A 21,562-nucleotide genomic window follows, 5' to 3' on the forward strand; every position below is an offset into this window, starting at 1 on the left:
CTAGGTACTGAATCTGACATACGAGTGTGGCATTTTCGTTTCATTAACAGAAACTGCCAAGCAAGTTCAAGAAGTTCTATGCGGAGTTTGAAAGTTTAATGGTAAGTGACAGTGGCTCCTTTATTCTGTTCACTGTCTGCATTAATCCAATTTCTGATGAGCTGAATTGAAGTTCTCATTTCGGAAATTTTATCTGTCCTTGTATGACTTTAAGAAGTTTATGATCCTGTTTTAATGCTGCTAAAACAAGCATGTCTGACTAATGAATGGCACCCTCAGGAACTAACTTAAAGAGGACTTATGTCCCACATAAGGTCAATTTGTGTAACTAAGAAAAGCAGTGTAATAGGATCTTTTCCATCTAGCACAGGTTAGCTATGGATTGGAAGCTGCATTTTTCTTGGCTTGCCAAGATTATTTTTCCCCACTGGCTGGGAGGTGTTAACAGACAAAGAAGGAGTGAATGGGGCTTGGCAGAAGAGATAGAATGGTTTCGGAGAGGGCAAGTCGGGACTGGCTATGCAAAGCAGGGGAGGGTGATCCAAACTCCCAGGGAGGAGCAGAGCTTTGGGAGAAGGTCCTCTCGTGGTTGGGGTTTGTTTTACATGTTTCATATTTGCTATCAAAGGAATTGCTCCCTTTGATCCCTATAGGCAAATCTCTCTTTCAAACAAGAAAGGCAACAACAACAACGACAACAAAAGAAATTATTTTCATGTCACACATGAAGTTGTTTTAAAACACAATTTGTTTAATTAAATCTGCCTTCCTTTTATAGCTACACTTGATTCCAAACTACCTGATGGTGGGATGACAAGGCTGGGTGTGTCAGGAGGTAGAGGGGTGGTGTATGTGTCATTAATTGTTAATCATCCTTTCTGTTTCTCTGAAGGATCCTTCAAGAAACCACAGGGCCTACAGGCTGACAGTAGCTAAGTTGGAGCCTCCTCTCATCCCCTTCATGCCTTTGCTCATTAAAGGTAATTCTGAAGAAAATGCACAGGCCAAGCCAGTGATGAGTATGTGGGGGGAAATGAATGAGCCTAATCAGACTGAGCTTTTTGGGAAGAATGATCCCAATCGTCCACCCTCTTCATCCTTTCTTCTAAGCCCCGACTTTTCTGGAAAGGTTGGGAAGATTATAGGAGGAGCAGGAATCCATGATTTGGAAAACTTGATTATGAATCAGAGGGTTGGTTGGGAAATTTTACTAATCCCAGGTAAAGTGCTTTCTAAAGTTAAACACCTAACATAAAAGGAACTATTATCAGCTTTTTTCAACTGCAGTGTTATGCAAATCCTCCATCATAATCTAATGGTGCTATTGTGGTTTCTTAGTATGACATATTTCTGTTAGTGATTAGAATGTGACTTTTATTTCTTTGTAGATATGACATTTACTCATGAGGGGAACAAGACGTTCATTGACAATCTAGTAAACTTTGAAAAAATGGTACGTACAGTATTATAACCTTAACCACAATGTTTTTTAAAGTAAAATTTGCATTTGTACTAATAAAGGAAATAATTTCCATATATGCTGCCATGTTAAAAAGGTAGTTACACATAAAGGAGTTTTGAAATATTTGGTTCAAATTGGCTACCTATTTTAGTCTGTCAGTTCTCTTTTGTGAGACTGAATGGTATTTGTGCCGCGGCTCACAGCAGCAGCTAGCTTTTATACTGTGCGCTTCGTCCTTGGTTGCCTGTTGCTAAAGTGCACAAATGCTCCAGAGTGACATCCATGTTGTTGTTTTGTTGTAAGGTTTGTGGAGCTAGGCTGCCCTAGGATGCCTTTGAAATGTTTGTCTGCTGAGCCTGACGTTAGTGCATGTAGATAAAAAGCGACTCTATAAGCTGAATTTTACTATGGAGTATTAATCTAAATGTGTATTGTTTATTCCAATAAAGTTCACCCAAGTTCAGAGAGGGAACTTGAAAATCTTCATAGCCCAAAACAATTTTTTTTAAATAGCAGATGTGGAACTGGCACCTATTCAATATTTTCCAGTTGTTCCCCTCCCCCTCCCAAAAAAAGCTGTTTTATCTGGCATCAGTTACTTTGCTGTTTAATTTCTAATCTTTGGTGAAGCAATAAAGCAGATCATGCCAAAACCTTTCTTTAGTTACATAGTGCATGTTAATGGAATTCTCCATTGTCTTCTAAATCATTTGACTGTAACGGTGGATGGATGAGGTGTTACAGTGTTATCTCTGTGGGTGAGCATCAAACCCTGGGCTATGGTTTGCAGTGGTGAGTGTGGCATTTGCAAGAGAAGCTCAGGACTTGGAGTTCAGTAGACATGAGGTTCAATTCTCAGCTTCATCATTTTGTAGCTGTCCCCTAACTTCTTTATGAGTCAGTTTCGCCAACATAAAATGGGGAGCCTGTCTGCTCCATCTATCTCTGGAGATTGTTGGTGGGTCCAGAATATGTAAGTATTCCTGTAAGCAATGGATTAGTGGTTACCAGAGGATAGGGGGTGGGTGAGGAGGGGTGACGTAGACAGGGGAAAAGGGGCCAAATATAGGGGGCTTGGGGGAAGGCGAAGTGGGTAAAGGGGATCAGATATATGGTAGTTGAAGGAAACTGGACTCTGGGTGGTAATCACACAATCGAATATACAGATGTCAAATTATAATGTATACCTAAAAGTTATATAATTGTATTAACCAAAATTACCCCAATAAACTTATAAGAAAGTACAACCAATTTCTAAATATTAAAAAAAAAATAGAAGTCTTATTAGAAAATTTATTTTATTTGTATCTTGAAATCCAGCTAGTTTGTATGATTTCAGGAGATTTTGAAACATCCTGCAATAATCCTGTAAGGCTTACACCATTCAGCTTTGGGAATGAATTTATTGCAAAGCCCAGCCTGATAAAGAAGTGAAACAGTTGCTGGGTACTAAGTCCCCATATCTTAAGCTTCTTAAGAAACAGCTCAAGAGTCTAAACTCCTCAAAGACGTAGTATACTAGAGGGCAAATATTTTTTCAGCTGTCTTCCCCTCCACTCCCCATCCCAACATCAACAGCAGGGTATGAGCATCTCTATTACTGTGTCAGTTTTATAATTCTTTGGTAAAGTAAAAAACATTCTTCACTCACTTATTAGTATAAAGAATTAAACATATTTCCTTGATTTCTCAAAAGAAAACTTGTTTTCCAGAAGAGAGATTTTTAGCAAATAAGTAACCAACCTTCCGGATCACTTATGCAGACCGATTGGCTAAGCCAATCACTTGACAATAAAATACACAGACGCACAGAGGCAAAGAAGTCAGGGTTTCCTAAAGCATTGACTGAGCTTTAGAACTTTTGATTAGTAGAGTTAATTAAACAGAACAAATGAGCAGCAAAAATATCCATCAAAGAGGATGAAAGTTGTTTCATCTGGGTTTTTAGATCTTGGTGTCGCAACCATAACCTGCAAAGGAAAAGTCGAGATTGTACTTGGTGAATATTAAGTCAGTTCCTCTTCCCCATTTCTGAACTTCATGCCCACAGCAGTGGATTCTTGTGTGCTTATCAGTGAGGAGAGAGGTCCTCCACAACCTTCTCTCAGAGAGTCCACTTTTGCTTAAAAGCTACTAAATGGCTAAGAGAGCAGGCCAGCCACAATAAGAGAAACCTAAATTAATGATGGCTTAAGCAAGATAAATGTATTTCTGTCTCACTTGTCCAAATGAGTATGGTGACTCTGCTCCAGGCAGTGATCTAGGTTCCAGGCTTTTCTCTTGTCATTTCACCATCCATGTGGTCCAAGATGGCGGACCACAGGACTCCATTCCAGCCAGAGGGAAGGGAAAGGGAAAGGCAGAGACATGCTTCTTACCCGTGTGGATGTGACCTGAAGTTGCACTTACTACTTGGCTCATACTTTATTGGCAAGAAATTTAGTCACGTGAAAGGGAACTTAGCAGATATAGCCTTTCTTTTGGGTATTCATGTGCCCCACTAAAAATTAGGGGTTTCTATTACTATGAAAAAGTAGGGGAGAAAGGATACTGAAAAGTACTGTTAGTTCTCTGCTCCAACAACTATAAATTTTATGTCATTTGTTAAATCATACCATGAGAAAGTTTAATTTTTCAATTGCCCTTCCATGAGTTCGATGTTACTGGAAGCTAAAAAGATTTGATTATGTTTTTTAAACCTGACAACCTAGCACTTGTCAACTTTCCAACCCCTTCTCCTCATCAGCTAGCCCACCCTGCCCTCCTGCCACCACTATCACAGATAACTCCCACTAGTGCCTGCTGTTATTACCGTGTGCCTTGGGGAATGACACGTCTCCCTTTTCCAGCTGATGTCCATGCCGTGTCCCAGTCAATCAGCGAAGCCAAGGTGATGAACAGAGCTGGCAGCCTTTGTAGGTTTGGTAGGCTGTATCCCCAGAGGGAGCTCCTGCCAGGGGCAAAAGTCACCAGGGTAGCCAGGAACACAGATGCCTTTTCTTGGTGGCAGCATTGCACAGTCACAGCAAACTACCGTGCCAACCCTAAGTATTTTTATTTTGAACCTTGAGGTATGAAATGAGGATTAGAGAATTTGTTGCATATTGGTTTTCAGGATTTATGAGTATGAACAAAAGAGAATTCACACTCTGATCCTTATGCAAAAAAAAAAAAAGGCAGACATTCTTTCATTTGGGGGGAACATAAAGGAGTATTCAAAAAATGTTTGAATAAAGCCCTTTGTAGCTTTCTATGGCATACATGAATATTTATAACATTTAGGAGGTAGACTAGCAATGGATTAGAGGATAATATGCTGGCCGGCTGCCACTATCCCAGGCTGTATAAAGCATGCTGATAGCCACAGTTACTACTGTATTAGGAGGTTGCTTCTATTTCAGACATACCCATATTAAGGTATATTTATTTACGAATATTATTTTAAGGTAGTCGTTTTATTTGGAATGAGAAGCATGGGGCAAACTACTTCTGGAAACATTAATAGAAGCTAATTCATTAAGGAAGAAAAATGTTTTGAATCCTTTTATTTTTATAGCGTGGAGGAAGGGGAAATGGCCCTTCCCTTCTTAATCCCTACGGCTGGTGGAATAATTAAAACGACATAAGGCAGATTAACAGGAGAAAATCAAATTTAATATGTACGTAAGGGGAATTCACATAACCATGAAGAATTCCAAAGACAGTAAAGCAAAATGAGGTATATATGTCATTCTGGACTAAGGAGAGGAAGGTACTTCAAAGAGACTTCAAAGAGAAGTAAAGCAATTCACAGAGGGATGAAAAGAGTTAATGTTTAGTAAACAAATGTTTGCTGGGACATCTAGAGACAGTGAGACACTGAGAGGGCTTGGATCAAACAGACCTTGCTAAGTTCCTCCCTGTCACACCTGGTTCAGAGTAAACTATACAGCTAACATTTGAATAACACGGGTTTAAACTGTGTGAGGCCATTTGTATGCGGAATTTTTTTAAAAAACATACAGTCAACCCTCTGTATGTTCGAGTTTCAATCAGCAGATTCAACTAACCACAGGTTGAAACAGTATTTTTGATCCGCAGTTGGGAATCCAAAGATGCAGAGGGCATTGTTCTACACTATTTCATATAAAGGATTTGAGCATCCATGGATTTCGGGATCTGGGGGGCTCTGGAACCAATCCCCTATGGATACCGAGGGCCAACTGTAGTAAGTTTTGGGGGCATCAAAAGTCGTATGCAGCTTTTCAGCTGCATGGGGGTTGGTACCCCTAACTTCCATGTTGTTCAGGGGTTAACTGTAGTCATCTATGGCATAGCTCCTTCTTGGAACAGGCTTTCCAGTTAAATTCTTTTAGGCAGTTAGAGGGAAGGTCAAAGGTTATTCCTGAGCCTCCGGGCATAAAAATAATGAGCTTAAAACAATCAATATCCTGAGAAATCATGTTTTGAGGTGGCAAACTCTGTTCCCCTTCAGTATCACTAATCATATCATTACATAATTAGCAATAATATGTTTTCTGTCACCAATAATATTGTTACAAGTTCATGAACAGAACACTGGACTTACACAAAGCTGTGGAAAAAAGAATCTTCAAGTAAAAATCTAAATGTTGAAATCCACCTAATTCTCAGAACTTTCCAACATAATAGAAATCTTTGAAAGAGGACTTTGAAAATTTACTTCTTCATAAAGAATTCACAAACTGGACCAAATGAAGATTTTCCAAATGGAATGTTTCAAAGCAATATAATACTCCCCCAGTAAAGAATTTTGCCAGGAAGTATAAAGAAATCACAAAAATAGTCCTTGGCCTTCAGTAGATTTTATGTGGTTGCGAAGATAAAACATAAAGACATGAAATATTAAAAACCAACGAAAGATATAAAAACTAGTTCACAATAATAAAGAAGGATGTCAAAAAGCAACGAGAGGTAACTTCATAATTAGGAAAATAAAACCATGTTAAATACAACAACATAATATAATCAAATCCAGACTTGTTACCCTGAGCACCTATCCAGCCTCATCACATACTTCATCTTCTCTGTATTCGGTCCGAGTTAGCAAAACCAACCTTCTTTCTCTTCCTTCCCACCACAGGGCCTTTGCACTAGCTGTTATCTTTGCCTGGAATTGTCTTCCCCTAGTCTTTGCCTGTCTGGCTCCTTCTCAGCATTCAGGTCTCTGCTCATGTGTCCCCTCCTCTGAGTGGTCTTCCCTGACCACCCTTTAAACATACTTTAACTTTCCACACCCAGCACTCTCAGACAGGTAACCTTGCCTTGATAGCTAGTTTCATAATCTGAGATGATCTTCTTTACTCACCTCTTAATTGTGTGCCTTTCCCACTAGAATGTAAATGTCCTAGACCTGGTAGCTTATCAGTTTTGTTCACTGATATTTCTCCAGCACCCAAAAAGTTGTCTGGCACACTATAAGTATGCAAGAAATATTTGTTGAATAAAAGAATAACCCACTCATATTCTAGTGTTGGCCTTAGTGAGATAGGTCAGTGCACTAAAGCCTTTTTTAGAGGATTTTATGTAACAAAGATTTAATCCAAAAGTGTTTTCTATTTTATTAGAAAATTTGGTTAAGCTGAATGTCCCAAGCATTTTTTCATTACCGATGCTTTGTGCACGATGATTTCCATAGCATCTGTTACTAACTGGGTGTTATTCTGTCTCCCCCAACGGTGACTGCCTTTCAGTGTCCATCCCTGAGTACACACATACACAGTACTCCTCATATGCCTGGACAGGCACGTGAACTGCCATGTCCCATGGTCATTATGTGTATGACATACCATCATGCATGTTACGTGTGTGTGTCTGTATGTCACACACCTCTTGGATATTAAAGATCCGTAGCCCGGGGACAGGGTGCAGGTTTCTTCCTCAATGTGGCATATAGCGAAGGCTGGCTCAGTTCCTGGGCCTTTTTATCTTTTATCTCTGGTCCTTACCATGCACTTAATTCCACTTGGTGGCTACCATGGGCACAGCCTTTGTAGATGAGAGACTATATATATTTCTAAATCTTGTGGGGGAAAAAAATTCTTTTTCTCAGATATGTGGAGGTTGAGTGAAATAATCAGATGGTGTAAATGTGGTTTTTCACATGCTAAGCCAGGAATAATCAACTGAGATTTGATAGGTGTACAGATGGGGGCAGAGTCAAATCAGTAGGGGCAGAAATTAGAAATGAATGGGAATCTGGCAAACATTAAGAACAAGGATGGCAAAGATCTCAAGGGCAACAGAAGGAAAGGCCAAACTGTTGAGGGCAGGTATTTAGAAGAGGCCTGAGGAAAGAAGCAGCACAGCCTAAGAAGAGGGAGGCTCTCCTGTCAGCTGCCTGCCAGTGGGAGGTTGAGAGAGCGTAAGCGTGCACGGCAGCATTGCCTGGAAGGCCTGCCAGTCTGAACTTGAAAAAGAGACATAAGATCTGCTGCTCCTCTGCAGTGATGGAAGAGCTAAGGGAGAGTTTGGATGGGGGACAAGAGTCAGTACAGAGCTGGCCAGCAAAGGCCTGATCGGTTATCAACGCGTCTGGATTGGAGTGAAGGTGTAATTTGGCCAGATCACTCCTGAGGGGAAGGTGCCTCAGAAAGATAACTGGGAAGGCCCAGGCCCCTAGGGCCCAGTCTGAGAAGAGGCCCCTCTGACATTTAAAGGGGAATTACTTGCATCAGAGCCTGAGGGAAATTTGTATTTGGGACTGTAGTCTCAGGTTCTCCTGCTTGTGCCAGGTTAGAGTACAGACAGCTGGTCACTCCTTCTTCTGGACAGCATCTTTGTACTGGTCACTCTGCAACTCAGGCCCCAGGAAGGACATCTGCTTCTGAGTCATTTTGTTTTCAGCTAGATAAAGAAATAAATAAATAAATGCACGATAGTTAGAGAGTCTTTTGCTTGCTACTTCATTTTTCCTCCTTGAGCGTCCCTCTGTGAGTTCATGTCCTGAGGGAAATTCATAAGACTTCAGTTGGACTCATTTCTCAGCTCAGTAGGTGAGGAACTGTATGAACATACTATTTTTTTCAAATAAGCTTGGAAGATCTATTCTTAGAATTAGTCCCAAGAAAAATGGTGGCTGTGTGAAATTTGAAATGTAGGCACTCCTACTACCCCCCGCCCCAAGGGTAGCCCTGGCCTTCTGACTGAGGACCGTTTTCTGGGTTAGACTCCTTGAGGACCGTCTGATGAGCAGACCTTAAGGTGGTGGTTCTCTACAGGGGTGGTGGTATATCAGAATCAGTTCAGGTGTGGAGAGGGCGGTCCTTGCTGTCTGCCTACTGATTCAGAGCACCTTCTAAAGCACTTTGCCCCTGAATTACAAATTGCTATTCTAATAAGCCAGTTGCTAATGGGAGTGTGTCATAAACCTTAGGTTTGCTGGGGCGGTTAAAAAAAAAATGGGAGTTCTGCTTTGGAGTAACCAGGTATTTTCCCACTGGCATTACAGGAAGGTTGCCTGGCCTGTTCCAGGCAGGCCAACCTGCTCCGGCAGGACCATGAAGCCTAGGGTGTAATTTTTGGCTTCATCTCTGATGTGGCAGTTGGATAATAAAGGCTATGTCTCTTCAGCCCTTTTTTCTGCCAACCTTAACTGAGAATACTAATGCTTAATGTGGGGTGTGTAAGTCTGCAGAAGAATAGAAAGACTCTAACTAGATGGCTTTTAGTGGAGATAAATGCAAAATCCTCTATTTTGGCTCAAGAAATAAACTATATACATCTACAGAGAAGGAAGCTGAGTCCAACAGTTAGCAGCTCAGTGAAGTAGGAAGAGAGGTTTAATTCACTATTAGTTCAACAGATGTCAGTAATGTGACTTTTTAAAAACTGTGGACTTAGATGTGTAGCATCGTCTCGATCAAGGAAGGAAAATAATAATTCTTCTGAACGCTGTGATTTACTTAGTCTGGGAGTACCACACTAGAGACAGTCCAGAAGAGACCCCAAACTGTCTTATGAGAAATTGTTGACAAAATTGGCAATATTTAGGCTAACCAGAACAGACTTGGGGGTGGAGAGATGTCCATGATAGCTATCATCAAGCATCTGAAGAGCTGATCTGGTAAAAAGGAACTAAAAACATGTTTGTTGTGGCTCCGGAGCTCAGAACTATGATCGATGGGCGAAAAGCAAAGGAAGAAAGACTATGACTCAAAATGATAAAGAAATTTCTAATAGTGAGAAAAGTGTAAGAACGAAAGAAACTGTCCTTGGAGGTAATGAGTTCCTTGTTGCTGGTTGCGTTTAAACAATAGGAAGCTGCTTCTTGCCAGCAAGTTGTGTACCCTGGAGACAGTTGAAGAAGGGGACTTCTGCAGTCTCTTTCGGTAACTCGGGAAAGTGCCTTGTGGTGGATGTGGTTAGTAGCATATTAAATACCGTGTGTGTCAGTGGGTGCAAAAGAGGGTAGAGTTAACCCTTCTTTGGCTTTGTGAACTCATTCTATAACTACGCACTGAGCAGCCAGGCTAGTGGGGTTGGCACACTGTTTCTGGGAGTTTACTTATTATAACATATGGTGCAGACCTCACAAAGAAAAAGAATGGACCTCATTAAAAAGCCAAATTTAGATTTCAAAGTTAAACTGAAGTTATCTTTGAGTACAATTAAAAAGGATACGTCAAAATTAAAACCATTGTTAAAATTAATCAAAGATTTAGAAAGGTAGAATGAACTCCAGAGCTGGAAATTACTGATTTAAACAATTGTTCTCACATTTTAAACTACATAATGAGCTAAAAATTATGAAGCCTCAGAGTATAGCTGTAAAGAGTAGTCTAAAACCAAAGTCAGAATGAAATGTTTTAGCTTTCAAAACTAAAAAGCAGAACAATTACTCCCTACAAAATGGTATAGGAAGAGGTTTCTGACCCCTGCTAATTGTTTTATTATTCTTCAGAGGGGCATACTGGCGGCATTTCCCAGGGTTTTCAGTAATTACACTCCATTCAATATCTGAAGAATTACAATAATTCTACATGGAATATACTTGTGCCCTTCGGATGCAAGCTTTTAGAGAAGTGAAAAAACAACTTAAAGTAAATTAGCAGGAAAATTATCATAGTTACTGTTTATTTCAGGGCTCCATATATCAGAGGCTAATTATACATTGTATGTTACAGTTTCTTGGAGGTATTTGTAATATATTTCTCATGCTGATTAACAGACGTGCTGGGTTTTAGGAACCTTTATGAAAGTAAAGTTTGAACTTTTACGATTGCCTCTTTGTGTATGAGAAATTATCCAATGCAGACACATGTCACTTAATGCTTGCCAGTCCTCAAAGCTGGAGGATTCAATGAGGTATTATGAATGTTCACATATATGGATTTCTAAAGCTTTGACTCTTCTAGGAATTTTTGTCCTGCCAAATAAGTTGACTTTTTTTTTTCCAATACTACATAAGCTTTCTCAAAGTCATTTTCTATACTCTGGCAAGCCAACGGTACACGAGAGAAGAAAGCAAGGACCAGATTTACATAGCCATATATAGATATAAATAGGCTTTTTCTGGGCTGGAGCCTTGTCAGTTTTCTACTAGTGTTAGAATTGGTCCGCCATCTTTGCAGGACCCCCTTTTGAGTCTGAGCAGCAAAGGTGTCCTGAGACAATACACAGACACTGGGGTCCCAGCTACTGTTAAAACCCACAAGCAAGAAAAGGACATCCTGGCTAAGAAATGGTGCGTAGGTCCCACTGATGTTTTTCCTCATGTTTCTGTCCTTCATGTTTTTTCTCCTTTCTTCTTTTGCTTTTAACTAAGTTTAGCGCAGTACAAAAGATTTCCTAATAAGTTTTTATGGCAACCCAACCTTTATAAAGAAATTTAGAAGATTTCTTAATGACAGAATTAACAAAGATTAAATAAATTATGATCCATCCATATGATTGAATAGCTACTCATTTAAAAAATGTTTAAAATGCAAATGGCATCTAAAATAGTCACAATGCCACGTGAAAAAATTCAAATCAAAACAAAAATATGTATGACTTCAATTTTTTTGAAAAATATGCTGTTCCATATTTGGTTTTAAAGTATTAGAAAGAAATACACCAAAATATATTAATGACGTTACTCTGTGAAGTGATATTCTAAGTGATTTTTACTTCGCTCTTAACATTTTCTGTATGTTCTGATTTTTTTTTTAATGTGCATGTGTTTGTGTTGTAATCAGAAAGAAGAGAAGTGGGGAAGGAGGGAAGGAATCAAATAATTAAGATTAACATTAAAACACACTTTTTCTGGAAAATTAGAAAGGTCAGTAATACATAGTATACAGAAAAATGTATAGGTAGAACATTTTAACTATGACTGTTCCGTCACTATAATCCAATACCTCATTACTGAGTCTTACTTACTGTGAGGAACTTGACAAGCTAACCCTTCCCCAAATCTAGGATAGTTACAGTTTCTCTTAGAAGTTCACAGTAACCTCCAGAAGGTGAAAGCTAGTCCCGAGGAGGAAGGTACGATCCCAGGAACAACAGACTGCTTTTTATGTCCTGAGGAACAAGCAAACAATTAGAGTGAAATGACACCACTAATATTCCTCACCTGAAAAACGCCTTGTATGTGTGAGCATGGGTGCCTCTTTCAAGTAAGTAAACAGGTTATACATCAACCATTTGCCTCCAGATAGTCAATGTCTCAGAACAGGCTTTTCACGGTCCCAGGTATTTCCGAGATAAATAATGGTTTGTTTTCCTTTGGGGATTATACACTAAGCTTACTTGCATTTCAGTCTTTCTTTTTTTCTTTCTTCCTTTTAGCGCATGATTGCAAATACTGCCAGAACAGTGAGATACTGCAGAAGCCAACCTTTCAGTAAGTTAAATGCCACTGCATGCTGCAATATGGATTGTGGTCTGGACAATATTTGATTGTGTCAGAGATACTTTGGACCAAGAAATCCATGGGATAGGGGCCTTGAATTTAACAACTAGAAAATCCTTAAAATAACCATTGGAATATTATTTTATGAATGAACTTAGAATTAATTTGCTCTTTCCAGTGTGGCTAGAGACAAATATGGCATGATTGCCAACAAATCCTGCCTCAAATCAACTCTTTTTATGACTCACTGCTCGATGTTGAGAAACTCACATCAACTCTTGCTGACTCAGTTCTGTCATTTATAAACTGGGAAAGATAATATTTGTTGTTTCCTGGGGTGTTGTAAGAATGCATCAATGTGTAAAGTACATTTGTAAAAGGTCCCATTGCAGGAATTTATATTATACTAGTAGCATTCCCAGGCAAATTGAAGGTGCTCTTCTTTCATCTGAACATACAGCACAATAACCAGTATACTATAATGCTTTAATATAAAACTATTACAAATAAGCAATAGCAATTATAAAATGTTGAGAATTAAGATGCATCATAGCACCAGATCAGCATGCCAAACCAGTGCTACTATCTCCTCTTGGCTGGGACCTTGAGTGGGGGTTGGGAGTTTGGTTCCCTCAAGCTGGTCTGGGAATGAGAAGGTGGCCCCTGTAAAGTTTGGCTCATTAAGTTAACAAGATAATTTCACATAAACATGACTGTGAGGCTACCAGTACCATCCCTTTCAATAAACCTATTGCTAAGAGACTAAAAAGTTCTTGTTTTATTAATTAGAGCTATCTTTGCTCTACTCAGCACAATACTGGCCCAAAATGAAGGTTTGCTAACACTGGATGCCAGAATTGCTGAATATTTATTTTTTTAATGTATAGTGGAAAGAATCCGGAAAAATAATCTTGACTTGGAGAACAAATAGACCTTTAAAAAATTGATTTAAATGATTGTGTCTACTCGTCCTTCCAAAGTAAGAATAGTTTTGTACATCATCAACTATTCCTATGCGGATTCTGCCAGAATGAAAGTGTCTCATATCTCTTCATCTAGTAATTTACTATATCTATAAAAGCATGGTCATAAAGCAGTTATACAAGTGAATATGAGAATATGTAAGCGGTGCCAGTCTGCAAAAAAGGGTTTGTAATCTAGAATCCATGATCCTTCAGGGAGTCCAGGAAATTCCTGAAATTAAATGCAAAATTTTGCATGCCTGAGAGGGTTTGTAGCCTTGAGAAGGTTCCCAGTGAAGTCCAAGAACCAAAGAAGCACCACGATAGAATGTGTTTTGTTCCATAAGCCTCTTCGGAAATAAATCCACATTTGCCTTCATCTTCTCCTAGAGCTTGGGGTGGGGGCGGGCTGGTGGCGGGAGAATTATATATATAAAATCCACTGCATTTGTTGAAGTTAACAGTAACTGCTGGTAAACAACAGCTGCTCAGCTTTGAAGTCAACAATCTATAGATAAAGCTATAGGAATAGATTCATAAACATTGTGGGGATATCTACAATGTAATTACAGTATATTGTACATGTAGAGTACACTGCCAGTGAGAAGCAAGGAAATTAAACACTGTGGTATTATTTATATGTGATAATTATACTGATGAGTTTCTTCTTAGAGCGAGTAGGGGCCCTTGTATTTTCTCTCTCCTTTTCTGTGTTCAGACCTGCGACACTCCCCTTCAGCCCTTAGGCAGATGGCATTCTAATTGTCTTTGGGAGTGGTGTGTGGATCTAAGAAGAGCATGTGAAGTGCAGAAGGCTGTGTGCTATGGCAGAAAGTACACTGGTCCAGAATCCAGACTCTAGCTTGGCCGTTCCCTGTGCCTACTAGACAAGACCCCTACACTGTTGATCCCCAGGGCAGAGGGGGCCAAAGGATCACGACATTATATTTATTTTAATATAATGTCACCATTTTAAAATTGGGAGAATTCCCAGCAAAGAAATTCAGATTTCTCATTTCTCTAGAAAAATAGGAATATCTGGCAACTTGGGGCGCCGATTTCCACAGGGCAGCAGCACGCAGAGGATGAGTGGTCACTGCTGAAGTGACCTGTCTTTCCAGTTTATCACTGTCAAATTGGCCTTCCTTATTCATGAATATTCTCTGCATTAGGCCTGGAGGCATTTGATTCTTCTTTCAGCCTGGTTTTAGGGAAATCAGTCAATTCAGATAGCTAGCTCCATCGCTCACATGCTTAGGGGAGACAATAGTAACTGGGATTTCAGAACAAGCAGTATCAGAGAATCAAAAGTCCAGCAAAAGTCATGATTTCATTTCATGAGTTGGGTTTTTTCCTGAACATTGACCGTCTCTAAGAACACACAATCTATGCGGTAATGCTGTATATTGAATGCAAATAACAAGGGGAGTCAGACTTACTAATCTCATTGCCTTGCTTCAGTTCAGCCCAGGTTTTAAGTGCTTTTGTTAGGAGCTAATGAAAGCTGTCTTTTGCCCTTATTCCTCATTCAGAGGGGCCACAGAACAGAATTTGAGACACAGGTGAGACGGCAAGGGACACAATTTTAATGTATTGCCAAGCACAGTAAGGCAATGCTTTCATGTATTTTTTTTTTTGACATTTTTTTTTTTGTTTTTTTTACAACATGTGATGCAAAGGAAAATGATCAAAATAGGTGATTCTAGAGAAGAAAAGGGCGGGATGGAGGAGATGGACCATCCAAGTGGAAACATTTCAATGAATATGGTGTTGTTGAAAGGTCTTGATGGAACCCAAAAATCCATGATAAATGTAATAAGTAGTGGGAGAAAATAAAGCTGTATCTTATATGTGTGTATTATGCAATGCCAATTCTGCTCTTTTCCAACAGATCTTGATGCAGCTCAAGCTAATAAGAACCATCAGGATGTCCGAAGTTACGTTCGGCAATTAAATGTGATTGACAACCAGAGAACTTTATCACAGATGTCACATAGATTAGAGCCTCGTCGACCATAAACATTTAAAGTCCCCAGAACAATGGTTTGCCTCCAGTCCACAGTCTTTCAAAAATGGCACTTATGTTACTACTGACTGTATTGTCACTAGAGGATTCTACAGAACAAGCAAAAAGACATCCTGAGACGTCTCAGGGCTGCATTCAGCTTACCAGCTTCATGACAAGAGAAGAAATTATTCAGTTTGCATAGAGGTTGCACTCTCTAGCTTACGAATCCTCAGTTTGTAGTCACTTGATTTCATTTCCAATTTTGCCATCTTCTTTGTTGAAACATAAAATGAGACCCACATGAAGAGTTTGGTAGAAACACCATTGTCAAGAGAAATATCGAGCCCCTGACGTTTTTTCTGAGAATATTTACAGGATGAGATCTGCTACAAATGGAATTTATTTGGATACATCAGTGGTCGCATAGTTTCATTATTTTTAACTCAACATCTTAATTTGGAGCATGGGATATTTGGAAAGTGTTGAGGAATCCGTATAAGCCCAAATTATAGGTCGTATTCTCCCATCTTCATAGTCTTACCTCTGAAGGAATTGAAGCTGACCATATTACTATAAAACATTATGGATATAATTTCTGTAATTTCTGAATGATACGTAGAATAATATTTGTTTACAATGTAACTTTTTTAAAAATTTACAAATCAGGATTACATACATAAGAATTCACTAAGAAACTCCAAGGTTCTTAAAATTGTCAGCATTAAGATTTAAAAAAATATTTCAGAAGAGCACAATATGCACAAAACATTTTTCAAAATTAAAATATTTTCCTGGGCATTAAAAAAACTTTACTATTGGCTAATTATTGTTACTGATTAAAAAAACATATTTTCTGGATTAAAATGTTATTATAAATATCTTAATTTTCAGCAATTGTTTTGCACTTTCAAGTAGATTGTAAATAGTTCATTCAATCGATGGTATAGAGTTATTTATTTGCTACATGATAGATATTGTGCCAAACAATTACTTTTTATTTATTTTATTTAGTATGTAATTTTGGAGTACATTTTTCCCCGTTTTCACAATTAGGCTACATTTAATGTGTAGGAATTGTATGTATATATATATTCTGTAAATAACAGCTAGTTATCTTCATTAAATATAATTGGTGACAAGAAATGGTTGTGTTTTCAATTCTTATAATATAAGAGGGATAACTATTTGATATGGTGGGATCCTGGATTTTTTTTGATTGAAATAAAATTCATATACTGTGAAAGTCACCCTTTTAAAGCATACAATACAGTAGTTTTTAGTATATTCACAGGCGGTACAACCATCAGCACGTTCTAATTCCAGAATGTCTTCCTCGTCTCTAAAAGACACTCTGTACCCATAGCAGTCACTCCTCATTCTCCTCTCCTTCCAGTCCCTGGAAACCACTAATCTACTTTCTGTCTTTATGGATTTACCTATTTTGGACATATAATATGTGGCCTTTTCTATCTTTTTAATTTCACTTAGCATAAGGTTTTCAAGACTCACACATATTATAGCATGTATAAGTACTTCGTCACTTTTTATTGCTGAATAATATTCTATTATATGGATAGACCACATGTTTTTGTCGATTTATCAGTTGATGGATACTTGGGTTGTTTCCACTTTTTGGCTATTAGGAATATCGTTGCTATGAAGGGGCACTGGATTTTAGAGCTGCCTGGTAGGGGGCCTCATACCATTTCTCAGTGATTTAAGCACCTAGTAAATATGTGATAAAAAGATTTCCAAAATTCCTTAAATTCCAGACATCCGTATTCTTTAATGTCAACATTATCCAGAGTGTGTTTCAAACTATACTAGTCTCACAAGTTCACACACTGTTCGTCCAAAAATAGACACGCCACTGCAAAGCAAAAAACATAACCAAGACGGTATCTTCAAATAAATTTGGAAGCTACTGCATAGTTGACCCCATCCTTAGAAACAAGTCCTAGTACTCATGAATGTATTATAGGCTCTGAGAAGTCCTGCTCTAATCTTTTTTTTATTTTGTTTTATTTTTATTTTATTTTATGATTAGTTTCAGTATACAGTACATTGGTTAAACATTTATATAGTTTATGTAACAACCCCCTGATTACTCTATCTTCCCTCTGGCTCTACACATCCCACAGTCAAGCCCACCTAGAAATACTGAAGCAGGTAAATGCCTTTCTGTGTCACTCACGTAATTGTTTGAGGTCCTCTGGAGCAGGGATTTTGTTTCATGCAGTGTTATGCCTCCTACTTGAGCACAGCACAATACTTGGAATTTACTAGAGAAAAAAAACTCACTGACTCAATTTTCTTAAAGTCATTATTGTTCAGCATTTCATTACCTCATAGACCTCGATAACAACTTTAAGGTGTTCATTTATATATATTCCCTTTTCTAGATCTTTCTTAAAGGTGACAAACGAAGCTGAAAGCCTATCCCTTCTTGTTTCACTCTACTCCTACCTTACTTAAACACTGGTGTCCTGTGCCTGACAGCTCCTTTCCTCCAGTTCCATAGTGACTGACGTCTTATGACCTTATTTTAATTTAGTTTCTACATTATTCAAAATTAATACATATTCTCCCACATATATTCCCCTTGGTCTTCCAAATGAGAATAACTATTGCTGTACTTAATCAAGGTAGGAGATTTTTAATTATGTCTGGCTTCTTTGAAAATTCATTAAATTCCATTATTCAAGGTAGCAATGGCAAAGTAAAAGAATTCACACTCTAAAAATGAAGAGTAGTAGCCAAGCAACCTTTCCTGAAGCAGGAGCCGCAGTTAATATTTTCGAACTTGCAAACAAGCCAAAAGAAAATGAGATGCCCACAGGGTCACAAGAAGGATAATGAGGTTCACTGAAAGACGTGAAAAAGAAGAAAGAATGTTTTTACCAAAAGCGCCTGTAGAAAATTATACATTTAAGTGTTTAACATAACTGCTTAGCAAGGTCACTGGTACAGAGTACAGGAGCTAAGCTTTTCCAGCAATTTTTGAATACCATGCAGGTTAAATAGATTTCTCCTGAATTCAATGGCATTTCCTCTGAAATATGAATGCAGATCAATGATTAACAGTGTGAGAAAATTAAAAGAAGTGTCATTCTGGTTTCAAATTGTGCTTATAATTTTTTTTTAATCAGCATAGAATATACAGGGTGGTAAAAATGAACCCCTACCTTGAATAGCTTTTTTTTTTTTTACTGTCAATCTAAAATGTATTACATCTCCTGCTTCAGAATAATCTTAATTTTCTCTATTTGGCCTACATTGAGAAGAGCGTGGTATTAGATGAGCCCATCACAGCATCTCTGACCTATAAACTGAAGAACTTTTAACTTAATTATTGTTTGTTATCTTTCTATTCATTCATTCATTAGCAAATAATGGTTGAGAAGCTTACTGAGTGTCAGGCCCTCTATGAGCTCAGGGTTCAATGGTGAGAAAAACTGGAGTGTCCCTGTTCTCCTAGAGCTTATCATCCAGTAGGAGAGACAGAGACAAATCAAACAATCAAACAAATATAAGAACATGTCCAAGGAAGGTTATGGTGTTGTAAGATCATCTAATAAAGGGATTTAACCTGATCTGAGGTGAAGAAAGTTTTCCTGTGGAAATGATAGTTCCCCTGAACTCTCAAGGGTGAAAATGCTAACTCAGCAGTAAGAGGAGAAGAATATGTTTTAAGCAGGAAATAACCTTGACAGTGTGAAGGATGGAAAGCTCACCATGGCAGAGCAGAAAGAATGGGGTGAACCTGCTCCAAGAACTGCGGGAGACCTAAGGCGGGCTCACAGAGTGCAAGGCCTTGCAGGACTTTTTAAGAAGCTTCCTCTTTTACCCAAGAGCAGTGGGAAGCCATTGAAATGCTTGAGCCAGGGGGTTGCATTTCTAATGGTAGCCCTTGGAGGGCAAAGTCATTGCTTTATTTTTGTTTGTTGGTTTTTGCTTGGTTGTTTTAAATGGTACAATTTTAAATTTTTATTTTTAATTATAGTTAACATACAATATGATATTAATTTCAGGTGTAGAACATAGTGATTCAATATTTATATAATTTATAAAGCGATCACCACAGTAAGTTTAGTAGCCACCTGTCACTGCATAGTTATATTACTGACTCTATTCCCTATGCATTACATCTCTATGAAGGCCATTGCTTTATGCTACCTCACAGCAGATGGCTCATGGTGGCATCCCTAATTCCTTAATTATTTTATTATGCAGGCTTAAAATTTAGGCAAAGAAAATTGTGGATAATGAAAAATATTAAAAATCATATTAAATTAAAATATCAAAAGTGGTAGACACAGATACTCACATAGAGTCAAACATCATCCCTCCTCCTAACTTGGCCCACACTGGGCCACTTTTTAATTTTTTGTTGTAGTAAAATATACATAAAATTTACTACTTAACCCTTTTTTGAGTGTATACTTCAGTGGCATGAGGTACATTCACGTTCTTGTGCAACCATCACCACTATCCATCTCCAAAACTTTTTCATCTTTCCAAACTAAAACTATCCATTACACGATAACTCCCCCCTTCTCCCTTCCCCCAGACCCTGGTAACCACAATTCCACTTTCTGTCTCTATAAATTTAGAGGTTACCTCAGATAAATGGAATCATACAATATTTGACCTTTTGTTTCACTAAGCATAATGTTTTCAAGGTTTATCCATGTTGTAGCACATATCAGAATTCCTTTCTTCTTTAAGACTGAAAAATATCGCATTTCATATAAATGCTACATTTTGTTTACCTATTCATCTATCATTTGATTTATTTCCACTTGTGGCATTGTGAATAATGCTGCTAGGAACATGGGAATACAAAACCTGTTGGTGTCCCAACTTTCAATTCTTCGATATACACCTAGAAGTGGAATTGCTGAATTGTATGGTAATTCTGTGTTTTTAAGGAACTGCCATACTGCCTTCCACAGTTACCGTACCATTTAATGGGCTACATTTGACATAGCCCATGTTTACCCATTACCGAAGGTGCTAATATATTGGACAGCTGCTGGGAAAAGCAGTGGCTAAGGGATCCAGGGCTCAGTATGTGGATGTCCAAGCTGTATTATCCTTTAAGCCATGATGGCTCATGAGGCAGTCACAGACCCAGAACCTTGGTCCTCGCCGCTCTGTTGGTTAATGTATCACACTACTATTGCCTGTTGCCTGACACTTAAGGATGAGAGGACTGGAGGAAATGTTACTAACCCCAAGAGAATAAGGGCGTGGGAATGGGAAAAGTGACTGTCTTGCTTTGGCTCCTTTGCACGTGCTAGTCTGGCAGCTAGGGAAGGTCAAGGATGATGCAACAGGAAGCCTGGATCTTTGTTCTTGGGCAATTTAAATTTGGAAACATCAGGCCAAAGCCCCGCTATAAAGGGAAGTGAGCACAAGGCACTGTGATCTTGTGTGTGCTGACATGGGAGCACCTCCAGGTCTGGGGAATAGAGAGAGGCTAGGGCAAGGGCATGCATGAGAGTTGCCCAATTCTGCAATAATTTCCTCCCCTCAGCACCTGCAGGGAGGGTTCAGGCACTTTCTTTCAGGTAGTTGAGAAGAGTGGAATTCTACAATAGGAGGACCAAGACAAGAGAATAATTGGAACAAAAGTTGGCACAAAATTCTCCTAAATAGGTTTTTCCAGCATCTGAGAATAAAAGTAAATTGAGAGACCCTATAGTGTAATAACAATAGAGACCTGGCAGGAACGGAGTAGAATTAATGGTTCCAAAAGAACTCCTGACGTTTAAGGCAGAGGGATAGGGTAGTAGGAAGAAGGACTCAGGGTGAGAGGACACAGCAGCTCAGAGAGGGTAGACAGGTTCTACACCAGCTAAGATGTAGCAGCTTGAGAAGGATGAAGAAAGAGGTGGTTCCATGGTAAGATAAACCATATCAGCAAGTGTATATTAGACAGGTTGTATTATTAGGCTTCTCCAGAGAAACACCACCAATAGAATGCGTGTGTGTGTATATATTGAAGATTTATTATGAGGAATTGGCTCACATAATTATGGAGGCTAAAGAGTCCAAAATCTACAGTGTGGGCCAGCAGGTGGAAGATACAGGAGAGCCGATGGTGCAAATGAAATCTAAATCAGTCTGCTTGAGAATCTCCTCCTGCTTGAGGAGGTCAGTCTCTTTGCTCTTGTCAGGTCTTCAACTGATTGGACGAGGCCCACCCAATTATGGAGAGCACTCTGCTTACTCGAAGTTCATCAGTTTAAATGTTAATCTCATCCAAAACC

General features: G+C 38.8%; 1 protein-coding gene and 2 long non-coding RNA genes across 8 annotated transcripts in view; 1 reads left to right on the top strand and 2 right to left on the bottom strand.

Annotated features, from left to right (window-relative positions):
• The window catches only part of RAPGEF4 (Rap guanine nucleotide exchange factor 4), a 259,909-nt gene extending 243,479 nt beyond the window's left edge, over positions 1–16,430 (top strand). For all 6 annotated transcript variants that reach the window (XM_039855513.1, XM_039855515.1, XM_039855514.1 and 3 more), the window contains 5 exons: positions 51–101; positions 893–980; positions 1,389–1,453; positions 12,254–12,308; positions 15,171–16,430. In XM_039855513.1, the coding sequence (XP_039711447.1) occupies positions 51–101; positions 893–980; positions 1,389–1,453; positions 12,254–12,308; positions 15,171–15,298 (387 nt within the window). In that variant the 3' untranslated portion in view covers positions 15,299–16,430. The remainder of the gene's footprint in view (positions 1–50; positions 102–892; positions 981–1,388; positions 1,454–12,253; positions 12,309–15,170) is intronic.
• LOC120596956 (uncharacterized) overlaps positions 1–21,562 on the bottom strand; it is a 39,429-nt gene that overhangs the window by 4,835 nt on the left and 13,032 nt on the right. The gene's annotated exons all lie outside the window — the stretch shown is intronic.
• On the bottom strand, positions 2,685–8,321 carry LOC120596955 (uncharacterized). The gene is made up of 3 exons (XR_005651274.1): positions 7,310–8,321; positions 4,275–4,412; positions 2,685–3,432 (listed from the first exon to the last, which is right to left on the bottom strand). It is a non-coding gene; the product is annotated as an uncharacterized LOC120596955 (long non-coding RNA).

Source organism: Pteropus medius, unplaced genomic scaffold (assembly GCF_902729225.1).
Source record: "Pteropus medius unplaced genomic scaffold, Ma_sr-lr_union100, whole genome shotgun sequence".
Taxonomy (NCBI): domain Eukaryota; kingdom Metazoa; phylum Chordata; class Mammalia; order Chiroptera; family Pteropodidae; genus Pteropus; species Pteropus medius.